This window comes from Marmota marmota, unplaced genomic scaffold, assembly GCF_001458135.2.
Source record: "Marmota marmota marmota unplaced genomic scaffold, marMar, whole genome shotgun sequence".
NCBI classification, from domain to species: Eukaryota; Metazoa; Chordata; class Mammalia; order Rodentia; family Sciuridae; genus Marmota; species Marmota marmota.
Genome location: NW_025999925.1, coordinates 7,365,815 through 7,383,515, shown reverse-complemented (window position 1 = coordinate 7,383,515; position 17,701 = coordinate 7,365,815). Strand labels below are relative to the sequence as shown.

General features: G+C 34.4%; 1 protein-coding gene across 5 annotated transcripts in view; it reads right to left on the bottom strand.

Moving 5' to 3' along the window:
• Tent2 (terminal nucleotidyltransferase 2) overlaps nt 1–17,701 on the bottom strand; it is a 62,477-nt gene that overhangs the window by 38,872 nt on the left and 5,904 nt on the right. For 3 of the 5 annotated variants that reach the window (XM_015497838.2, XM_048800195.1, XM_048800194.1), the window contains exons 3-5: nt 16,397–16,570; nt 16,106–16,195; nt 13,797–14,034 (exon numbers count right to left, since the gene is read on the bottom strand). In XM_015497838.2, coding sequence (XP_015353324.1) covers nt 13,797–14,034; nt 16,106–16,195; nt 16,397–16,533 — 465 coding nt within the window. In that variant the 5' untranslated portion in view covers nt 16,534–16,570. The remainder of the gene's footprint in view (nt 1–13,796; nt 14,035–16,105; nt 16,196–16,396; nt 16,571–17,701) is intronic. The other 2 variants (XM_015497839.2, XM_015497841.2) reach the window with 1 other exon arrangement.

Sequence of the window (17,701 nt, the reverse complement as noted above, 5' to 3'; positions counted from 1 at the left end):
TGCTTTCAGTTCTTTGCACACACGATGCTCCTTTTTTGAGTTAGGACCTTTCCTCTCTCTAACGCATTATTCCTTTGAGTTTTTAATTTGGTTTATTATTTCTTTCATTTCAAGGATTTCTGTTTGGTTTTATTTTAGAACCTCTATCTCCCTGTTGAGGTGATCTTTGGCTTCTTGGATTTGTTTATGCAGCTCAATGTCGAAGTGATCTAAGAGTAGACACTTGGAAGACAGGACATCAGACAATGAAGATAAAATATATCATCTTGAAAAGAACAAAGACCACACAGCGAAAATGGTAAGAAACCATGAGCAGAACAATCAAGAAATACGGGATAGCATAAAAAGACCAAATTTAAGAGTTATTGAGATAGAGGAAGGCATAGAGGTCTAAACCAAAGGAATGAACAATCTATTCAATGAAATAATATCAGAAAACTTTCCAAACATGAAGAATGAATTGGAAATCCAAATTCAAGAAGCCTACAGGACGCCGAATGTACAAAATCACAACAGATCCACACTAAGGTACATTATAATAAAAATGCCCAGCATACAGAATAAAGAGAGAATTTTTAAAACTAAAAGAGAAAAGAATCAGATTACATATAGGGGAAATCAATTAGGATAACAGCAAATTTTTCAACACAGACCTTGAAAGCTAGAAGATCCCGGAACAACATATATCAAGCTCTGAAAGATAATGGGTGCCAACCAAGAAACTTGTATCCAGCAAAATTAAGCTTTAGATTTGAAGATGAAATAAAAACCTTCCACGATAAACAAAAGTTAAAAGAATTTAAAGCTAGAAAACTAGCACTATAAAACATCCTTGGCAAAATATTCCATGAAGAGGAAATGAAAAACAATAATGAAAATCAGCAGAGGAAGGTAGTACACTAAAGGAAAAACTAATCAAAGAAGAAAACCAAGTCAAGTTAAATAACAAAAATAAACAAATATGGCTGGACATACAAACCATGTCCCAATAATAACCGTAAATATTAATGGCTTAAACTCACCAATCAAAAGACAGGCTAGCAGATTGGATTAAAAAAGACCCAACAATATTCTGCCTCCAAGAGACTCATCTGATAGACATACACAGACTGAAGGTGAAAAGTTGGGAAAAATCATACCACTCACATGGACTGCGGAAGCAAGCAAGGGTTTCCATCCTCATATCAAATAAAGTACACTTCAAGCCAAAGTTAATCAAAAGGGATAAAGATGGACATTACATACTGCTCAAGGGAACCATATACCAACAAGACATAACAATCATAAATATATGTGCCCCAAATAATGGTGCAGCTATTTTCATCAAACAAACTCTTCTCAAGTTCAAGAGTCAAACTGACCACTACACAAGAATCTTGAGTGACTTTAACACACCTCTCTCACTACTGGATAGATCTTCCAAACAAAAGTTGAATAAAGAAACTACAGAACTCAATAACATAATCAATAACTTAGACATAACTGACATATATAGACTATTTCAACCTGCATCAAGAGATACACTTTCTTAGCAGCACATGGATCCTTCTCTAAAACAGACCATATACTATGTCACAAAGCAACTCTTAGCAAATACAAAAAAGTAGAGATACTACCATGCATTTTATCAGATCATAATGAAATGAAATTGGAAATCAATGACAAAATAAAAAATAAAAATTTCTCCATCACCTGGAGACTAAACAATATGCTACTGAATGAACAATGAGTTACAGAAGACATCAAGGAAGAGATTAAAAAATTCTTAGAGGTAAATGAGAACATACACAACATATAGAAATCTCTGAGACATTATGAAAGCAGTACTAAGAGGAAAATTCATTGCATGGAGTTCATTCCTTAAAAGAAGAAAAAGTCAACAAATAAATGACCTCACACTACATCTCAAAGCCCTAGAAAAAGAAGAACAAATCAGCAGCAAAAGCAGAAGGTGAGAAATAATTAAAATTAGAGCTGAAATGAATGAAATCGTAACAAAAGAAAAAACTGAAAAAATTGACAAAACAAAAAGTTGGTTCTTTGAAAAAAATAAATAAAATTGACAGACTCTTAGCCACACTAATGAAGAGAAGGAGAGAGAGAACTCAAATTACCAGCATACATGATGAAAAAGGTAATATCACAACAGACACTACAGAAATAGAGGATAATTAAAAATTATTTTGAAATCTTATACTCCAATAAAATAAAAGACATTGAAGGCATCGACAAATTTCTTAAGTTATACAATTTGCATAGATTGAGTCAGGAAGATACACACCATTTAAACAGACCAACATTGAGTGAGGAAATAGAAGACGCCATCAGAAGCTTACCAACCAAGAAATAACCAGGACCGGATGGATACAGAGCTGAGTTCTACAAGACCTTTAAAGAAGAACTAATACCAATACTCTTTAATTTATTTCAGGAAATATAAAAAGACACAGTAATTCCAAACTCATTGTATGTGGGCAATATCACCCTGACCCCAAAACCAGGCAAAGACACATCAAAGAAAGAAAACTTCAGACCAATATCTCTAATGAACATAGATGCAAAAATTCTCAATAAAATTCTGGCAAATCAAATACAAAAATGTTATCAAAAAGATTGTGCACCATGATCAAGTGGGATTCATCCAAGGGATGCAAGGTTGGTTCAACATACAGAAATCAATAAATGTAATTCATAACATCAATAGACTTAAAAGATAAGAATCATATGATCATCTCAATAGACGCTGAAAAAATATTTGACAAAATACAGCACCCCTTTATGTTCAAAACATCAGAAAAACTAGGGATAACAGGAACATATCTCAACATCATAAAGGCTATCTATGCTAAGCCTCAGGCCAACATCATTCTAAATGGAGAAAAATTGAAGGCATTCTCTCTAAAAACTGAAACAACACAGGGATGCCCTCTTTCACCACTTCTATTCAACATAGTTCTTGAAACAGTGGCCAGAACAACTAGACAGACGAAAGAAATTAAAGGGATATGTATAGGAAAAGAAGAACTTAAATTAGCACTATTTGCTGACAATATAATTCTATACCCAGAAGACCCAAAAAACTCCACCAGAAAACTTCTAGAACTAGTAAATGAATTCAGCAAAGTAGCAGAATATAAAACACCCATAAATCAAAGGCAATTCTGTATACAGTGACAAATCCTCTGAGAAGGAAATGAGGAAAACTACCCCATTTACAGTTATCTCAAAAAAAAAGATACTTGGGAATCAACTCAACGAAAGAGGTGAAAGATCTATACAATGAAAACTACAGAACCCTAAAGAGAAATCAAAAAACACCTTAGAAGATGGAAAAATCCACCTTGTTCTTGGATAGGCAGAATTAATATTATCAAAATGACCATACTACTAAAAGCACTATACAGATTTAATGTAATTCCGATCAAAATCCCAATTTCATTCCTCATAGAAATAGAAAAAGCAGTCATGAAATTCATCTGGAAAAATAAGAGACCCAGAATAGCTAAAGCAATCCTTAGCAGGAAGAGTGAGGCAGGTGGTATCGCCATCCCTGACATTAAACTATACTACAGAGCAATAGTAACAAAAACAGCTTGGTATTGGCACCAAAACAGACTGGTAGACCAATGGTACAGAATAGAGGACACAGAAATTACAATTATTTCATATTAGACAAAGGTGCCAAAAACATGCACTGAAGACAAGACAATATCTTCAACAAATGTGCTGGGAAAACTGGAAATCCATATGCAACAAAATGAAATTAAACCCCTATCTCTCACCATGCAAAAAACTTAACTCAAAATGAATGAAGGATCTAGGAAGAAGACCAGAGACTCTGTGTCTAATAGAAGAAAAAGTAGGCCCTAATTTTCATCATGTGGGATTACTCCCCAACTTCCTTAATAAGACTCCTGTAGCACAAGAATTAAAATCAAGAATCAATAAATGGGATGGACTCAAACTAAAAAGTTTCTTCTCAGCAAAAGAAACAATCTGTGAGGTGAACAGAGAGCCTACATCCTGGGAGCAAATTTGTACCCCTCACGCATCGGATAGAGCACTAATCTCTAGGGTATATAAAGAACTCAAAAAGCTAAGCACCAAAAAAGCAAATAACCCAATCAAAAAATGGGCCAAGGACCTGAACAGACACTTCTCAGAAGAGGATATATACAATCAATCAACAAATATATGAAAAAAATGCTCATCATCTCTAGCAATCAGAGAAATACAAATCAAAACTACTCTAAGATATCATCTCACACCAATCAGAATGGCAGCTATTATGAAGACAAACAACAATAAGTGTTGGCGAGGATGTGGAGAAAAATGTACATTCATACGCTGCTGGTGGGACTGCAAATTGGTGCAGCCAACCTGGAAAGCAGTATGGAGATTCTTGGAAATCTGGGAATGGAATCACCATTTGACCCAGCTATCCCTCTCCTCGGACTATACTCAAAGGACTTAAAAAACAGCATACTACAGGGACACAGACACATCAATGTTTATAGCAGCACAATTCACAATAGCTAAACTGTGGAGCCAACCTAGATGCCCTTCAGTAGATGAATGGATAAAAAAAAAAAAAAATGTGGCATATATACACAATGGAATTTTACTCAGCAATAAAAGAGAATAAAATCATAGCATTTGCAGGTAAATGGATGGTGTGGGAGAAGATAATGCTAAGTGAAGTTAGCCAATCCCAAAAAAACAAATGCCGAATGTTTTCTCTGATATAAGAAGGCTAACTAACAGTGGGTAAGGAGGGGGAGCATGAGAGAAATAGATGAATTCTAGATAGGGAAGAGGGGTGGTGGGAAAGGGAGGGGGCAGGGGATTAGCAAGGATGGTGGAATGTGATGGACATCATTATCCCAAGTACATGTATGAAGACACGAATTGGGTGTCAACATATTTTATATACAAAAAGAGATATGAAAAATTGTGGTATGTATGTGTAATAAGAATTTTAATGCAAAAAAAGTACATGTATAAAGACATGAACTGTCGTGAACATACTTTATATACAAAGATATGAAAAATTGTGCTCTATATGTGTAATAAGAATTGTAATGCATTCTGCTGTCATGTATTTAAAAAAATAAAATCAATGAAATAAATAAATAAAATAAAGCATTATTCCCCCTCCTGCCACTCTTTAACTAATTCAATCCTAAATCATCTTTCAGATCTTCCTCCTCTAGGATGCTTTCCCTGAGAAATCAAATACATTTTCTCAGCACTCTAATTTTCCTTCATAGCACTCATAAATATAAAAATAAAACTTTGATTTGCATGATTATTTTTAATGGCTCTCCCTCTAATCTGTTTGTAAATGGTAAATAGACCATGTATTTTTAGCACTACTACATTGCCTCTCTCATGTCTAGCACGCACAAATATCTTCTGAGTACTAAAATAAAAAATCAAATCTACTCCAGGAGTTTCAAATGTCATTTTTAATCCAGATGTCTTTGGGACCCATACCTCGAGCCTTGACCTTACTTCAGAACTGCAAACACACACTATAAGTTCAGTTACAAAATGTTTTCCTACACTACCAAATAGCTTATATATTGCAGGGAGTGGTATCAATTTAACAAGGAAGTTTCATTTGTTGGTGATTTGTGCATATTAGAGCAACTACAGAATTACAATCATCACAATGAAGAAAAATCCTCACTCAGCATGGCCACTACCGTGGCACAGGTCCTTAGAGATCTAAGACAACTAAAAATAAGCATTTGCATCCAGGATTATTGCTCAAGAAAGCATACTCTAGCCTCCTCACTCAGTACATTTTCTTTTGTCTCAACCTTAGCAGCCTCACTGACTTGGAGCTCCATTTTCTAACTGCTTTGTCTCAATGCCCACCATGAGTCAGCATCTCAACTTTATTTTGTATATTTTTAATATCCCCTGCAGCAGCATCCAGCAGCCATGGACACCAAGCTGCCTGCTTGGTCTATCCAAGTTATTTCCCAAGATATCAATTATTATTCTTGATGGTGTTCTTGTTACAAAACTGTTTTTAGTAGTCTGGTCCAACATTATTCTCTATAAGCCCTACGTGCTTAGTGTGCAATTTGTAGAATATGAGGTTTCTCAAGAGCGCAAATGTTAATGCAGATTTCCCAGTGTCTCAAATATCTCTTAACTATTTCCTCAATCAATTTATACACTAAAAAATCTCTGTTCCTTGCCCAGAATCAAATCACTGGAGTCACTCATGTCTCTGTCTTCCCTATATTCAATTATCCCCACATTCCAACAATTTTCCTTATGCACTATCTATCATCACTACCATATGCTATAACAGAAAGCTTCGGCCTCTTATCTGGATGCATAACAAGCTCAAGGTAATCATCTATCTTCTGGGCCCACCTCATTCCAAACCAAACTCCATCATACTGAAATATACAGCCTCTTAAAAATACAAACCTCATTGTGTTATTTCCTCTACTCAAAAACCTTCGATGGCATTCTGTATATTCAAAGTCGAAAACCACTGTCCTACTTTTTTTCTTTTTTGGGGGGTTATCAGGGGCATTCAACCACTAAGCCACATCCCCAGCCCTTTTTTCTATTCTGTATATTCAAAGTCGAAAACCACTGTCCTACTTTTTTTCTTTTTTGGGGGGTTATCAGGGATTGAACTTAGGGACATTCAACCACTAAGCCACATCCCCAGCCCTTTTTTCTATTTTATTTTGAGACACGATCTCACTGAGTTGTTTAGTGCCTCACTTTTGCTGAGGCTGGCTTTGAACTTGGGAACCTTGTACCTCACTCAGCCTCCCAAGACACTGGGATTACAGGCATGTACCACCTCGCCTGGCTCCACTGCCATACTTTTACTTCATACTGAATTCTCTATTCACTTTTTAACCGTGCTACAGAGGTAAACCATATAAACCTGAGCACACTGATGGCAAAGATAGACTAAATATCAGTTAGTACTGTTACAAATTACTTGATATTATGGTGGTGTTTTAGTCAGCTTTTTCGCTGCTGTGACTAAAAGAATCTGACCAGCACAACTGCAGGGGACGAAAAGTTTATTTGGGCTCACGGTTTCAGAGGTCAGTCCTAAGAAGGCCAGCTCCATTACTCAAGGATCCAGGTGAAGCTGAACATCATGGCAGAAAAGAGTAGCAGAGGGAAGCAGTTCACATCATCAGGAAGCAAAGAGAGAGACTCCACTCTTCAGATACAAAATATATACCCCATAGCCACACCCCAATTCCTACCTCCTTCAGCCACACCCTACCACTTCAATTACCACAGTTAATCCCTATCAGGGGATTAACTCACTGATTGGGTTAAGACTGTCACAACCCAATCATTTCTCCTCTGTACCTTCTTGCATTTTCTCACATGTAAGCTTTTGGAGGACAACTCATATATAAACCGTAACAGGGGAGGTCTGAGAATGTCATCTCCCTACTCTTCATTTTAAGCATCTTAAGTTCCTCCTCTTTTTCTTTTTTATTTTTTCTTTTGGAGACAAGGGTCAAATCTCAGTTTTGTCACTTAGTAAGTATAACCTTGAATAAGTTATTTAGCTTTCTGAACCTCAATAAATTAGGATAATACTCATGTCAAAGGGTGGCTGAATAGACTAAATGATATAGCATGAGTAGAATGCCTAGAAGAGTCATCAATAAACATTAGCTTTCTTTAAAAAAAAAAAAAAGGTCACTTAAAGAATGACCACTGAACCTTGCTTTCTTTCTCCCACAATTAGGAAGGAAAAAAACAGCATTCAAAGAAAAAGATACAACCGCAAAATCTCTCTCTCTGAAATAAATGCTTAATTGCAAAAACATTACATGTAGAATAATCTTTTCCTATGTAACCAAGTAAAGTGTGATAGGAATCACATTTCACCAGATGAGTTATACTGATTAATGTGAATTTTATGTTGTTAAATTTACTGAGATTCAGAGTATGCCTACTCCATATCCAGAACTATTAGGTTAGTTCTAATAATTAACTATAAATACATAAATACATGCACAAATATAGAGAATGTACAGTATCTATACATAACAAACCTCATTTAAAAAACAGGCCCTATCAGATGAATACACAGCTGAGTTCTACAAGACTTTTAAAGAAGAACTAACATCAATACCCCTCAAACTATTTCATGAAATTAAAAAACAGGAAACATTTCCAAACACATTTTATGAGGTCAATAACACCCTGGTTCCAAAACCAGACCAAAACACATCAAAAAAAGAAAACTTCGGACCAATATCTCTAATGAATACAGATGCAAAAATTCTCAATTAAATTCTGGAAAATCAAATACAAAAGCATATCAAAAAGATAGTGTACCACGATCAAGTGAGGTTCATCTCAGGGATGCAAGTTTGGTTCAATATACAGAACTCAATAAATGTAATTCACCACATCAATACACTTAAAGAATCCTATGATCATCTCAATAGATGCAGAAAAGCACGACAAAATACAGCACCCTTTCATGTTCAAAACACTAGAAAAATTAGGAATAACAGGAACATTTCTCAACATTGTAAAAGCTATCTATGTTAAGCCCCAGGCCAACATCATTCTAAATGGAGAAAAATTGAAAGCATTCCCTCTAAAAAACTGGAACAAGACAGGGATGCCCTCTTTCACCACTTCTATTTAACATGGTTCTTAAAACTCTAGCCAGAACAATTAGACGAAAAAAATTAAAGAGATACGGATAGGAAAAGAACTCAAATTATTACTATTTGCTGGCAATATGATTCTATAGCTAGTAGACCCAAAAAATTCCACCAGAAATCTTCTAGAACTAGTAAATAAATTCAGCAAAGTAGGAGAATATAAAATCAACACCCATAAATCAAAGGCATTTGTGTACATCAGTGACAAATCCTCTGAAAGAGAAACTAGAAAAACGACCCCATTTACAATAGCCACCAAAAAAAAAAAATAAAATAAAATACTTGGGAATCAACTGAACAAAAGAGGTAAAAGACCTCTACAATGAAAACTACAGAACCCTAAAGAGAGAAATCAAAAAACACCTTAGAAGATGGAAAGATCCACCTTGTTCTTGGATAGGCAGAATTAATATTGTCAAAATGACCATATTACCAAAAGCCTATACAGATTCAATGCAATTCCAATCAAAATCCTGATGACATTCCTCATAGAAATAGAAAAAGCAGCCATGAAATTCATCTGAAAAAATAAGAGACCCAGAATAGCCAAAGCAATCTTTAACAAGAAGAGTGAAGCTGGTGGCATTACTATACCAGACTTTACACTACAGAGCAACAGAAACAACAACAACAAAAAAAACCATGGTATTGGCACCAAAACAGACCTGTAGACCAATGGTACAGAATAGTGGACACAGAGACAAACCCACATAAATACAGTTATTTCATGTTAGACAAAGGCACCAAAAACATACATTGGAGAAAAGAAAGCCTCTTCAACAAATGGTGCTGGGAAAACTGGAAATCCATATGTAACAAAATGAAATTAAACTTCTATCTCTCACCATGCACAAAACTCAACTCAAAGTGGATCAAGGACCTAGGAATTAAACTAGACACCTTGCGCCTAATAGAAAAAAAAGTAGGCCCAAATCTTCATCATGTCAGATTAGGCCCTGACTTCCTTAACAAGACTCCTATAGCACAAGAATTAAAATCAATAATCAATAAGTGGGATGGATTCAAACTAAAAAGCTTCTTCTCAGCAAAAGAAACAATCAGTGAGGTGAATAGAGAGCCTACAGAATGGGAACAAAGCACATCAGATAGAGCACTAATCTATAGGATATATAAAGCACTCAAAAAACTTAACACCAAAAAAAAAAAAAAAACACTTCTCAGAAGATGATATACAATCAATCAACAAATATATGAAAAAATGTGCAACATCTCTATCAATTAGAGAAATGCAAATCAAAACTAAGATTTCATCTCACTTCAGTCAGAAATGGCAGCTATTATATATACAAACAACAGTAAGTATTGGCGAGAATGTGGGGGAAAGGCACACTCATACATTGCTAGTGGGACTTCAAATTAGTGTAGCCAATCTGTAAAGCAGTATGGAGATTCCTTGGAAAACTTGGAAGGGAACCACCATTCGACCCAGCTATCCCACTCCTCAGTTTATACACAAAGAATTTAAAAGCAGCATGCTACAGGAACACAGCTACATCAATGTAATAATGAATAATTCACAATAGCTAAATTGTGGAACCACCCAGATGCCCTTCAGTAAATGAATGGAAAGGGAAAATTTAGTATATATATACACAATGGAATATTACTCAGCATTAAAAGAGAATAAAATCATGGCACTTGCAGGTAAATGGATGGAGTTGGAGAATATAATGCTAAGTGAAATAAGCCAATCCTAAAAATACAAAGGCCAAATGTTTTCTTTGATATGAGGATGCTGACTCAAAATGGGGCAGGGTGGAGCATGGAGAGGAATGGAGAACCTTTAGGGCAAAGGGGAGGGAAGGGATGGGAGGAGGCATGGGGATATGAAAGACAGTAGAATAAGTTAGACATCATTACCCTAAGTACATGTATGAAGACATGAATGGTGTGAAAGTACTTTGTATACAACCAGAGACTTGAAAAATTGTGCTCTATATGTGTAATATAAAATGAATTACATTCTGCAGTCATATATAACAAATAGGAATAAATAAATTTTAAAAAAGGTCCTAGGGACATACATATACTAAAAATCCATATATAGTCTATATACTAAAAACCCATATATAGTCTATGTTTATATATTCATTCAAAAAAATTAACAGATTTGCTTCTAGAACTAGTAAATAAATTGCTTCTACCATACGTTTTCACATTATAGCATCATAAATTTCTTTAAAATGAGAAAGCAAAGAAGGGAGAAAGAATGGGGAAAGAGGAAGGAAGAAAGAGCACCAAAACATCCCAAGTTGGTCTTTTCTCATTTCATTTTGCTTTTTCCTCTCTCCCACTGGTTCTACTTTATCTTAAGGGAAGAAATGTACAGGAGAATAGTTTTTTCAATATATAGTGCTGGGACAAGTGGACTAACAGCAAAAGAATAAAGCTGAACCACCTACTTTATATCATACACAAAAATTAACTCAAAATGTATTAAGTTCTAAATATAAGAAATAGAACTAGCCAGGGACAGTAGCATACACCTGTAATCTCAGCAGCTTGGGAGGCTGAGACAGGAGGATTGCAAGTTCAAAGCCAGCCTCAGCAAAAAAGTGAGGCGCTAAGCAACTCAGTGAAACCCTGTCTCTAAATAAAATACAAAATAGGGCTGGCGATGTGGCTCAGTGGGTAAGTGCCACCTAAGTTCAATCCCTGGTACCTAAAAGAAAGGAAAAAGAAATAGAACTATAAAAATCTCAGAACAGCATTATGCTTCATTACATAGATTAAGCAATGGATTCTTAGATTCAATACTAGTAGCACAAGCAAATAAATAAAAACAAATTAACTGAACTGCAAATGAAAAGATTCTGTCCTTTAAAGTTACCAACAAGAAAGTTAAAAGACAAATCAAGAAAGAAACAAAATATTTGCAAATCATATACCTGATAATGGTCTGATATTTAGAAAATAAAAACTCTTAACTAAACAATAAAAACAACCCAATTTAAAAATGTGCAAACAATCTGAAAAGACATTTCTCCAAACAAGACATCCAAATATCCAACAAGCAAATGATAAGATGTTCAACAACATTAATCATTAGGAAGATGCAAATCAAAATCACAATGAGAAGGTCTGAAGATGTAGCTCAGTGGCAGAATGCTTGCCTAGCATGTACAAGGGCGTGGGTTCAATTGGCAGTATTGAAGAAAAACATTCACAAGATATCATCTCACACCCACTAACATGGCTATACTAAAAAAGACAAGGCTGGGATGTAGGATATAGTTCAATGGTAGAGAGCTTACCTAACATGCCCAAGCCCCTGGCTCACTACCAAAAACAAACAAAATGAAAAAGACAATAACAAGTGTCACAAACATGGGCAAGGATAGGAAGAAAGCAGAACATTTGTATGCTGCAATTGGAATCTAAAATTGTGCAAGCACTTAAGAAAATACTGTGGCTGATCCTCAAAGAGTTAAATATAGGACTGAGGATATAGCTCAGTGGTAGAGTATTTGCCTGGCATATGCAAGGCCCTTGGTTCTACCCCTAGCACTGACAGGAAAAAAAAAAAAGTTAAACAAAGAATTACCATATACCAACAATTTTATGCCCAGGTATACACCTAAGAGAAATAAAAATAAATATATTCATATAAAAATGTGTACAAATATATTCACATCAGCATTATTCATAACAGCCAAAAAATAAAAACCCAAAAATTAATCAATTAACAAATGTATTAACAAAAGATGATAAGCACAAAATGGAATATTATTCAAATATAAAAAGGAATATGGTACTGATAGATGCTACAAAATGGATAAATCCCAAAACCATTATGCCAAGTAAAAATAGACACAAATGGCCATATATTGTATTCGTCAACTTATATGGAATGTCTAGAATAGACAATTCCACAAGGAAAATAGTAGTTTTTGTAGGCATGGGAAGAAGTGGTGGGGATGACAGATAGGGGACTGACTGCTACTTGGTACAAGGTTTCTCTGGGGAGTGATGAAATGTTTTGAAATTAGTTGGTGGTGATGGTTGCAGAACTTTGTGAATATACTAAAAACCACCAAATTGTACATATGAAAGGGTAAATTTTATGGTATCATCATAACTCAAAGAAAGATAGAAAATTAAAAAGCAGCCCAAAGAAGAAATGAAGCAGATGTTGCTTTTTTGACCTGCCATTTTCTGTACATTTTCTATGTTCCAGACCTGCACTGGTTGCTAGGAACCCAAAAATGAGTAAAGCAAAGTCACTACACTCTCTGGGCTCTTTCTCCTTAGCCTACAAATGTCCAAAAGGAGTAGCTTTGAAAAACATCAAGTATAAGCCATAGAAAATCCACAAGGGCAAAGATATTTCATAATAAACCTTTCACAATTACCTAGAAGTTTTTTTGTAACCTTTAACTAAATATGATACACTTCTACTATTGAGTATTAAATAACTTCCCAATGCTGACAATGTCAATTTCCAAGAATTATTATTTAAATAGTTACATTTCATTTTACCTGAAAGATTTTTACAAATATTTTTGTTGTCTCTTTTGATCATATTACTTTGATCTTTTTTTTTTAAGAGAGAGAGAGAATTTTTTAATATTTTTAATTTTTTTTTTTTAGTTTTTGGCGGACACAACATCTCTATTTGTATGTGGTGCTGAGGATCGAACCCAGGCCGCACGCATGCCAGGCAAGCGGGATAACTGCTTGAGCCACATCCCCAGCCCATTGATCATATTACTTTGAATGTATTACTTCCTCAGAGACTCCTGAATTCTTTATTTTTGACAATTAAAAACCTTATAATAAACACAAATATTCTAAAAGAAAGTGCTTTTTAACACTGTATTACAATAATCATACGAAAAACTAATTTTTCTGTAAATAAGAACAAGTAACAAGAGTTTAAACTATAGAATCAAGTGTTTTAGGCTCTCATTCCAAATTTTGATAAATCAGGGAAAATCTGATTCCCTGATGACATAGATAAAATAGCAAACAAAATTCAAAGTAATACTTAGAAAATTGGGATGAAAAGTACTTTAAACAGCTTCTTTTAATACATTATTTATATTAAATTTCCAAAGACAAAACTAAAATCGGCATTATTCTTACCTTATCTTTGGCCTCAGGCAATGGGATTTCTCTAGGTTCTAAAAATGGTATTTCTCGAAAAGGTGGAACACATCTGACTATATCTGGTACATAGGGCGTATGAAACAATGGCGGCATCGAGTATCTTCGTTCACCTGATAAAGGCACTATCTGGTTGACTACAGTTGGCTCTTGGTGGGGTGAATGGAAACGCTGCCGTTTACCGTCAAGAGGAAGGTTTTTTTCATCGCTTAGTCTCCTGGAAACAAGCAATATACCTTAGTGATTACAGATACAACTTTCTGACAAGAGAAAACAATTAAAACATATAAATATCCTAATAGATCATCACAACATTATGATTCTTTAAATAAAGCTACATTATTAGCTCCATATTAAGTTTTCAGCAGAAAAAAATACCTCTTCATCTTAGAAAAATGAGTAGTAATAATAGACATAGAAAAAAAACTACAGGTATATATTAGAGCTATTATTCTCCTGCATTTGGACTATTTCTATGTTTCATCTCAGCAGTGAAAACTTTTTTTTTTTTTTTTGGTACCAGGGATTGAACTCAGGGGCACTCAACCACTGAGCCGTATCCCTAGCCCTATTTTGTATTTTATTTAAAGACAGGGTCTCACTGAGTTGCTTAGTGCTTCACCATTGCTGAGGCTGGCTCTGAACGCACAATCCTTTTGCCTCAGCCTTCTGAGCCACTGGGATTACAGGCGTGTGCCACCTCACCCAGTTCAGCGGTGAAAACTTTATAGAACATTTTTATTTATGCAATCACTAATAACCAAACATCTAAACTCTAACACAAAAAGGATAAGATTAAGTGAAGGTTTTTAAAAGGGCTCTTCAAATATGCCTATGTATCAACAAGACAGACCAAATTAAGAGATACTTCTGTATAAGCCATAAAGATATTAGACAACTGAAGATATCTGAAAATGAACTCTACCTCAGATATGAGTATTGTATTAATATAAGTTTCTTGGGCAGGATCAATGTATTTTGGTTATAGAGAATATATTTATTTTTAGAAGGAAAAAGCTGACATGTTTTGGGATGAAGTAACATGCTGTTAATAATTTTCTTTCATTAGGATCCTGAAAAAAAGTGTGGTGATCAGAAGCAAAAGAAGCAGAAAGAAACAAATGCATCAAAACTTTGATGAAGAAAATAATCAGGACTGAGGAAATAGTTCAGTGACAGAGCACTTATCTAGCATGAGATAGACTCTAGGTTCAATCCCCAGCACAAAGGTGAAGGGAAGGAAGGAAAGAAAAGGAAAGAAAAAATGGGGAGGAGGGGAAGGAGGAAGAGAGAGGAGGAAGGAAGAAGGAGGAAGGAAGAGAGAAAAGGAGAGGGGGAAAGAAGAAAGGTCTTTAGAAAGCTTTATGTCATACAGAAATGTTTACTATATTTTCTATTATATAATCTTGCCTGTATAAATCAAAGAACATTAAAAATTTTATTAGAAATAAAAGTATTGGGCTGGGATTGTGGCTCAGCAATAGAGCGATCGCCTACCACGTGCAGGGCCCCGAGTTCAATACTCAACACCACATAAAAATAAATAAAATAAAGGTATTGTTTCCAACTACAATTAAAATAAATATATAAATAAATAAATAAACAAACATTTTTTTAAAAAGAAAAGAAATAAAAGTATGATGAGCTAAACTATGTCCTCTTGAAATTCAAAGGTCAAAATCCTAATCCTCAGTATTTCAGAATATGACCATGTTCGGAGATAGGGCCCTTAAAGAGGTAATTAAGTTAAAATGGAGTCTTTAGGATAGGTCCTAAAGATGATTGGTGTATTTAAGAGTATTTAGGGCACAAAGGGATAAGCACATGAGGACATAGTGAAGGAGTAGTCTATAAACCAAAGAGGGTCCAGAAGAAACCAACCTTACTGACACCATAATCTGGACTTCTAGCTTCCAGAATTGTGAGAAAATAAATTTCTGGTTTTTTAAGCCATTCAGTATCAGTCTGTAATAATTCACTTTGGCAACCCTAGCATAAATACAGAAGACCATGTGATTTGGCTAAAAATCTCAACTAAGAAGTAGTTTTCTAAAGAAATATAGCTTCATTTCATCTATTTATAATGTCAGTAATAAATTAAAGTATCCCTAAAAAACTTTAAACACACAAAAAGTTTTAAATTCTGTTACTGATCTACTGATCTGATTGCACAGGTCCCAGAAAAAAATCTAGGACAGAATAACCATACAGTTTTATATAAGATAAATCATTACACAGTTCTCAGACAATACTGACATTTTCTCTTAACATAACTAAGAAGTACTTACTTCCTTCCTCGAAATAATGGGGATGTTGAGGTCTGTATTGGACTGACATTTCCATATGTCAGCTGCTGTAATGATACAGCTCTAGACAAGCTACCAAAAACAAAGAAAGAACAATATTAATACACTTATTTTTTCCTTAAAAACAAAAACCAATTTCAGAAAACTAAATACTTCACTGATCAAAAGAAAATAATAACATTTTCTCTACCATGAACTATTTCACCTAAAAAGGGTTTATGTCAAATAGAAAATAATACATAACAACATGGACCAAAATAGCAACATACTTACTCTGCATTCTGAAAATTGAACTGTGCATCTATAAGCTGCTGGTGTGAATAAAGAGCTGGTGACAGGGCAAAGAAGTTATTATGTTGTTGTTGATTTGGAGTGAATGGCGGGCGACCCAAAATTGAGTTTGGGAACATGCTCCTGTTCACTGAAAGTGAACATGTATTCCTTTCCTAGAATAATTTAAAAAGACAATACTAAATTATTATAGCTTAAAAGATAATGAATGCTTTGATAACTATTACCTGCTGTTTAAGACAATTAAATTTAAAAATAAAACATTTAATAAAAAAAACAAATATTACCAAGTTATTAATTTCATTTACATTTATTTTTAAAAGTTTGAATAGGTCTCTTAAGTACTACACTCAGTAACAAAGAAACTTATAATGAATTTTAACCACACCTAGATTAACCACATTATTCAAATAATATATGTAAAATATATGCATATTTCTAATTTTCTGATGGGTTTATCCAATATCAACACATCTCTTTAAAAATCAAGTTATTACCACATACAATAATAACAAAGGAATCATTCAAGACAGATATTTAATGAAATCTCAGAGATTTTTACATTTATTCTCAATGCAATTCATACAAAAGTGTAAGCCATCATATGACAACTTGATTCCTAGGATTTGGATCTTACAAATCTGATGAAACAAGGGAAGGAATTTATACCACCCAGCAATTTTTTAAATTCTGAGATTCCTTTCAAAGTCTACATAATTTTTACAAAAGACTTCCAATAAGAGGGCTTTGTTCCACAGGAACATGGAAAAACTACATAAGGAAATCAGAACCTTTTACTGACCCAGGCAGAGAATTTGATATTTATTCTCTGCAGTGACTGATCCAGCAAGACTAGTCTTACAAAAGGGTAGGGTAAGGAAACAAACCAAAAATAAGTATTCAATAAAATGTACAAAGTAAAAATGGGACCCCAGGTCACCTTCCCAAAGCAAGCAATTAAAAAAAAAAAAAAAAAACTTCTCTGAACAAAACCAGAGAGAAACTATATAACATAGTAACAAGAAAAATTATAGCATAATTGGTGTCCACGAAAAGCCAAGCTTGCTGTAGTACTTGATCAACCTACACAGAAGCTTAGTAGTTAACAGGCCCCACCTATAATATAGAGCTTCCATATAGACTTCCAGTAACTCTCAAAACAGACATTCATAAATTACCAAAAGGGGAGAAAGAAAGGAAAAAAAAAAAAAAAGACAAAAAAGGATTTGAATATAAACAGAAACACTGTCACGCACACACAACACGCCAAAAAAAAAAAAAAAAAAA